General features: G+C 37.1%; 1 protein-coding gene across 1 annotated transcript in view; it reads left to right on the top strand.

Moving 5' to 3' along the window:
* CWF19L2 (CWF19 like cell cycle control factor 2) overlaps positions 1-7891 on the top strand; it is a 133822-nt gene that overhangs the window by 66405 nt on the left and 59526 nt on the right. Inside the window, exons 12-13 of the mRNA XM_013006234.2 lie at positions 4101-4313; positions 7403-7519. Of these exons, the coding sequence (XP_012861688.1) occupies positions 4101-4313; positions 7403-7519 (330 nt within the window). The remainder of the gene's footprint in view (positions 1-4100; positions 4314-7402; positions 7520-7891) is intronic.

Here is a 7891-nt window from a genome sequence, read left to right as displayed (position 1 = left end):
CAGTGATACTAATAGTTGCACCTCAGATGGCCACTCGCAAACTTTTATGATCCCAGTCACTCCCAAAGTAGGATGTAGAACATTGTCTTTTTGGACTTTTGTTACATCAGTTTACTTTGGTGTCCCCCAAGACTCTAGTCCTGAGCCATCAGGCCCAGCGACTCATTCTCTAAGATGTTTTATTATAACTAAAGTTTTATAGCCACTTTACCACAGTTTTCAGATTTATGTGGAAAAGAGATTCCAAAGTTTTAAGATTTATGATGTACCATCTTAGGTTTATACCAAATCATTAGCTTTCTTTGGGATTCTGTTGAAATGAGTCTAAGGTGTATTTTCATGCTCCTGCTTTCTTTCCTCACTTCTCATGGTTTTGTTCATGTTTCCCCCTTTACTATGAGAATCTGCTGTTATCTATTAACAGTACAACCATTAAAAAAGTTGATTGCTATTTTCAATAGTGAGGAAGATGGGCTGAAGGTCAGAAAAGAGGTAAATTAAACTATATTTATTTTTGTTTATCCTGACCTATACATAAACTGGCAAAGACCTAAATTGGATGACCCTCCCTATAGATTTAAAATTTTAGATCAAATCTCAAAGAGAATATACTGGGGAAAATATGGATAATTAGAGGTTGTTAGAGGAGATCATTCATTTTTTTCTTGGGTATATGAGAGTTATATTTCCATTGTATCGGATAATCATTCAGGTCTACTGGCAGTACTGCCCACCATATTCACTTCACATACTGCAAGTAAGTTAGAGACGTCTGCTAACGTCTAGGGAACCTAAGTTAGAGAATAGAAGGCTTATCACCATTGTAGAATATTTAGTTTGAGTTAAATGCAATTCTTAATCATTTATGAACTGATATCATTAGCAATAGGCTATATATAGAAAGGGACTTTTTTTTTAATATACAAGTACATATTCTCCGGTTAATGTAGATAGTACAAAACCTGTTTTTCTGACCTGTGATAAGTACCTTAACTTGATTGGGTGTGTTTATTCTAGATAAAGTTTACATTTTTAAGTCTCTTTTATACTACGTGAACTGTATTTAAACTATCCCCTTTCTATCTTTTGAGACTTTACTTTGTCCTGGGTGCTTTTCTTTCTTTTATTTTTGTTAGACTAACCTGGCCATGGCTCCCTTTTCTCTCGTCATAGCTGTGTCCTTTCTGAAACTCAAGGTGCTTTTTCTTTTTGGTTTGTTTTCTTTTCAAATATGTTGAGTGAAAATAATTACTATCTTTTAAGGATATTTGGATTAAGGAGTACTTAAAATTTCTATTAATACTTTACACATGGTTAGTTACTCTTATGAAAATGATGAGAGATTGGTTTTGATATTTTCAAAGATTTCAAGTTAAAATAATTTTTAAGATTGGACTTTCATGTACAATAGAGAGGTGTACAATGATTAATATGGGGAAATATGAAAGACAAAAACAGATTCTCAAAAAAAACCCCAACAGATTCTCAATGTGCACAAAGAAGCTAATGTTGATAAGAAATGCCTTAATCAAAATAATCTTACCTTATTCTCTCAGGAATGGCATTTTAGAAATTTTCTTCAATTTACAGGGTTTCATTTGTCCTTTTCTAGTTTCTTGCAGTGGAATTCAGTGTTAGTGAGTTGAGACCTTTCTAGCTCTCTGATATACGTGTTTAGTCTATCAATTTCCTTCAAAGTACTGCAGTAACAGCGTCCCACAAATTCTGATGCTGTAGTTTTGGTTCAGTGTAAAGTGTTTTCTAATTTTCTCTTATGTTTATTTATGGTTTATTCAGAAGTGTGTTATTTAGTTTCTACTTGGAGAGTTTCCAAAGATCGTTTTGTTAAAAATTTCAATTTAATTCCTTTTGTGCTGAGAAAACAAACTTCAAGAGACTTAATTATTTTGCATTTATTGAGACTGGTTTGATCTCCAGAATGGTTCCACCATGATAAATAGCCCATGTGTACTTAAGAAGGTGTATTCTGCTGTTTGGAGTTTTCTATTTGTATATTCATTTTATTTTTTGTGATTTGGGTGTGTATTATTTTCTCTCTACTATGATCAGTTATTGAGAGAGTAGTGTTTAAATCTCTTGACTAAATTGTTGATTTGTCTGTTTCTTCTAGAAATTCCCCGTTTTTGTTTCATGTTAAAATAATTGTTATATAAACTTTTGAATCATTATGACTTTTATTCCTCTTACTATTTCTTGCTCTGACAGCTACTTTGTCCTTAATAGTGCCACTCCATTGTTCTTCAAATATCTATGTCTACTAAGATCCAAATATCTTACTATTGTTTTGCATTTGATAATAAAAATAGTTCTTGTTTTCTGAGGACTTAATCTATAGAAGAAAAAGACAAGCTACTGGTAGAGTGTGATCATCATGCGATTGACAGCAGTTCTAGGAGGTGACAACTTAATCAATCTAGAATTGAAAGTCAACTAGGTGTGAAAGGGCAAACGTGGGACAGAATTGGGGAAGGGAGCACGGCATACCAAGCAGGAAGGTGCTGAAAATAGGTTGGTTAGAACATAGTGTAAGTATCAGTGTGACAGGATGTGTTTGGAGAGGTCATTAAAACCAGATCATGACGAGACTTGCAATGATAATGGTGGCTCTCATTTCCTGAGCCAGATATATGATGTCAGGATTAAATGATATAACCTATTAGTTAATGTTATAAACGAAAAACCAAACTCACTGCAATTGAGTTGATACCAAATCACAGCGACCCTATAAGACAGGATAGAACTGTCCCTGTGGGTTGCCAAGACTCTGTCTTTTTTTTTTTTAATCATTTTATTAGGGGCTTATACAACTCTTATCACAATCCATACATCCATCAATTGTGTAAAGCACATGTGTAAAGCACATTTGTTGCCTTCATCATTCTCAAAACATTTGCTCTCCACTTAAGCCCCTGGTATCAGCTCCTTATTTCGCCCCCTCCCTCCCTGCTCTCCCTACATCTTCTTTTTTTAAATAAATCGTTTTATTGAGGGTTCTTATAGCTCTTATACATCAGTTCTATCAAGCACATTTTAAAATCCGTTGCCATCATCATTTTTGGGAGTAGAAAGCCTCATCTTCTTTGCAGAGCGGCTGCTGTGTGAAACTGCTGACCTTGCAGTTAGCAGCTCAAGTGGGTAACCGCAGCACCACCAGGGCTCCTAGAGAATGTTACAACCATCATAAAATGAGGAAATAGAAATGCAGAGTGCATAGAAATGAAATAGCTTGCCCCACAGGCAGTTAATGACAGAGAATTTAACCTTGGTCATTCTGGTTATAAAACTCAATTTTTTTACTTGAGTTTGAACTTGGTTCTATGGGCAATATAAAGCTCTTTTACGATTTTAAACAGGGACACAAATAAACTAAGTAGATAAAATTTGTATTTTAAAAGCATCAGGCTGCCCATAATTTTTGTTGAGGTGTATAGAAGGATCCTGGTGATATAATTGAACATTTTTAAATGTTCCCTATGTAAGGAGTATATTAATTTTCAAAATGAAAATAGTTATTTAGCCCACTGTGGTTACATTTCCTTGTCTACAAATTGGGAATGATAATGGTTGCTATCTAATAGGAGTACAAAATAACTAGCATAATTGTATATAGTACATGCTTCATAAAGATTAACTGTGATGAGATGGAGGAGTCCTGGCGACACGGTGGTTACACGTTGGGCTGCTAACTGCGGGTCAGCACGGCAGAGCCACCAGCCTGTCTGCAGGAGAAAGATGGGGTTTTCTACCCTGGCACACAGTGACACTCTCAGAAACTCACAGGGCAGGCCTGCCATGTCCTCCAGGGTCACAGTGAGTCAGCGTGAACTCAGTGGCAGTGAGTCTGAAGTTTTTGTTGTTGTTTTAGTTTTTAAGTTGTTTTTTTTTTAAGTGATGATGATGATGATAATGATGGTGATGATGGATTGATTAATCTTAGAACTCAAAGCTAGAATTTTAATCCAGTTTTAATTTTCTTTCATTTTAGTGCTTATAATAGGACTTAGAGATATGACTTCAGCACACTATTAAAATTTTAGCTCTGACCATGAGCAATTATTTTTTGTTGTTTTGCTTTGCAGTTTATGGGGAAGCCTGATGGGGACTATTACACTCTGGACGACATGTTTGTTTCTAAAGCTGCTGAGAGAGAACGTCTTGGTGAGGAGGAAGAGAATCAGAGGAAAAGAGCTATTGCTGAGCACCAGCGTCTTGCTGCACAGATGGAAAAATGTCTGTATTGTTTTGACAGCTCTCAATTCCCTAAGCACCTTATTGTGGCAATAGGTGTTAAGGTAAGAATGGAAACATTTATCTGCCTAGGAGATTTTTTAAGTTGTGTAGATTTGTCTCTTTCTTCATACCCTTCAGAAATTCCTATAGAATCTTTCTTCCTTTGCTGTAATCTCTAGTATTTTTGTTTTTCAAATTTCCATGATTATTACTCTTTAAAGTGACCTGAAGCTTTATTTAAATGACATCAAGCTCACACCTTGTGTGATTCTATAAAAGGCGGCCCTTGAATAAGTGGTGGCTAAGCCCATGGATTCAAATTCTGGCTCTGTCATTTGCCAGCTTATGTTCGTGATTACCATATACTCTTATTTTCCTGATTAGCACTTTCTTAGCAGGAAAATCACCTCAGACAATTCAGTCCAAAGTAACTTCTGCTTCTTCCCTTACTTTCACTTAAAATTCTGTTTGATACTTCATAGATATCTACAATTCAAAGAAGTTTATGATATTTGTTTGTTTGCTAGGTGTCTGCTAGGTGCTTCATTATTTTATTTCCTAACTTCACCCTGGACACTGTCTAGACTTTTTCTGCTTCATTATTTTGATGCTCTAGAGCAGTGGTTCTCAACCTTCCTAATGCTGCGAGCCTTTAATACAGTTCCTCATGTTGTGGTCACCCCCCTAACACAAAATTATTTTCGTTGCTACGTCATAAATGTAATTTTGCTACTGTTATGAATCGTCATATAAATATCTGATATGCAGGTTATATTTTCATTGTTACAAATTGAACATAATTAAAGCATAGTGATTAATCACAAAAAATATTGAATTATATATTGTGAAATATTTATTTCTATTTACAAATAAATGAAATTTTGTCTTGAAGCATGGTGTAACATGGGTAACAGTCTTAATATAGTAACAGTAAACTACATTGCTACATTTTGGGACAGTATGTGTAAAAAGCCAACGTCAGTGCGAAGGTTAAGAGAGCTTCTTTCTCACCGGATCAGCATATCTGCACGTGGATGGACCCGCCTGGAGATGCATAGAGGAGCGGGCTATTGGTTCCTAAGACCCTGGGAAATATGTGTTTTCCGATGGTCTTAGGCGACCCCTGTGAAAGGGTCGTTTGACCCCCCAAAGGAGTTGTGACCCACAGGTTGACAACCGCTGCTCTGTATCAAACTATATACTATATACTATACTATATTTGTGACAAACTATATTTGAGGGACTTCAAAAATTCATGGAAAATGAAATTGGAAGATAAAATTATATAAATTTTATTTTTCAGTAATAGTGCCCTCAAAGTCAAGACACTTTTTATAAATGATGATACCAGCTCCATAGCCTATCCCTAAAGAACTGAGGGTCCTGAGAATTTAACCACGTTGATGCCATCTTTTTTGCATTAACCAAAGAAAAATGGGTGTACTTTCTAGTTTTTTAAAAAATTAAGTCTGAAAAGAAAAAGATTAGTCTTAAACAAAAAAGCCAAAAGCCATCAAAATACTTCAGTGGATGCCTCATGATTCCCCATCGAAACTTGCAGATGGCCCTTGTTTGATGAGACGCATGAGCAGGAGCATGGCTGTGGTGCAGAAGACTTTGGTGAGACTTTCCTAGGCAATGTTATGCTAAAGGTTTGGCTGACTTTCTCAGAAGACTTTCAGAATAATCAGAGCATTCCCCCAAAACTTTGCTCTGGCCCAGGTCAATTTTACTCTGGCTGAACCACTTCCACCTCTTGGCAGCAAATCTTTTGATCATGCATTGTTTTCGGAAGTGTGTGTGTTAGTCTGGGTACTTTAGAGAAACAAATCCACAGAAACGCATATATATATATATATAAGAGAGAGTGTTATATAAAGGGTAAGTGCACATCAAGAAAACAGCCCAACCCAGTGCTGCCCAAACCCACAAGTCAACATTAATGCATATGTCCGACACCAATCCACAGTCTTCCTCCATCTCACAAAACACACGCAGTGATGCCGACTGCAGGAAGAAAGCTGAATCAGTGAGCATGTAAGCATCTCAGTGCTGGCAGGGGTCTCCACACGGCTGCTCCAGCACTCAGGGCTGCATCGGGGTAGGCCCCGATAAGCTTCTGAGACTTTGAATCTTTGCAGGAGCAGACAGGCTTGTCTTTTTTCTTGAGAGCAGTTGGTGGATTTGGACCCAGGAAGAAGTTTGACTGTGCTACTGAGGGGTTCTTCAACACCATCTCGTCCCTTCTTTAAGCAAGTTACCCATTTGTAAACTGCTGATTTCTGTGGGGATCTTGTTCCATTAACTATTCCTAAGGCATCACTATAAATTTGATACATATTTTTTGTTACATGTTAAGCAGAATTCATATTTCTCTGATAGGAGCTCTTTTCAAACTGCTGTCTTATCCTTCTTAGTGCCTCAAAATAGATTTTTGTCCAGACATGTTATAACAAGTTAGTATGAGTTTATTTTGGTATAAGAAAAATTGGATCCTGTATAGTCTTTTTATAATACACATTTTCCACTAGCATTTTGAAGACCCCTCATATTTTATTGGTTTTTCTTGCCTCATTTTGGCAGGGATTTTTGTCTCTTTGTTCATTATTGACTCTCTGGCACCACTGTTAACTCATAGTGATCCTGTAGGACAGAGTAGAGCCGCTCCGTAAGTTTCAACCAGCATCCACCCTCTCAGGTAGAGGCCTATGCGTAACCCATTGCATCATCAGTGCACCTCATAACATACCCCAAACCCACTGCTGGTAAGTTGATTCCAGTACAGAGGGGCCGTATATAGGGTTTCTGAGGCTGTGAATCTTCATTGAGCAATTATAAATAAAGAATCATTGTCAGCCCACATACCCTTATACTCTTGAGAAAACTGATACTGCAGGGCTTTTACCTAGCTCTCTGTATAGAGGTTAAAGTATCATTCCGTCTGCTCTGGGGTAAGTTCAACCTGTGTATGATGTATAACCATGAAAATGGAATCGTGGGTTCTGAATTTCTAAGTTACTGATAATAGCTTTAAAATATTTATAGGCAAGTATACTTTATTAAATATTTGGCACTTTTCTCTACTAGGAGCTTATGTGTTACAAATGTAAAAAGTAGCCATTACACTTCACTTTTGGAATTGTTTCTTTAGGTTTATTTGTGTTTACCCAACTTCCGGTCCCTTACGGAGGGACACTGCCTGATAGTGCCTTTGCAGCACCATAAAGCAGCCACCTTACTGGATGAGGACATCTGGGAGGAAATTCAGGTCAGCATGATCATGCTCATTACTGCAATTTGCAAATCCTCAGCATTTTTTCAAACTGTTGTGATAAGTTCCCACGGGTTTTATTTTTCATCCAGTGATTTTGCTTTCTGAACTTTAAAATGTGTATGCCTTTCCATAGTTGTGTATGCCTGTGGATCGCAATGTTTTCACCACTCACTGTTTCTCTGTTTTCTTTTGTTTAAATATTCCAAGTTTTGAAACCTTTTGTATGAAACTGCTGTTGCTTGAAAGCAGGTATATTATGCCGGGTGCAGTCCTTACCAATTAGTGGTCCCTCCCCCTCAGGCCTTCCTTGTTTACTCCCCGAATCCCTTCACCCTCCTCATCTCCCCACTAGCCACTGCTCTATCC

Source organism: Echinops telfairi, unplaced genomic scaffold, assembly GCF_000313985.2.
Source record: "Echinops telfairi isolate 266 unplaced genomic scaffold, ASM31398v2 ScPeMD7_7421;HRSCAF=8459, whole genome shotgun sequence".
Taxonomy (NCBI): Eukaryota; Metazoa; Chordata; class Mammalia; order Afrosoricida; family Tenrecidae; genus Echinops; species Echinops telfairi.
This window is presented reverse-complemented; position numbering and strand designations above follow the sequence as displayed.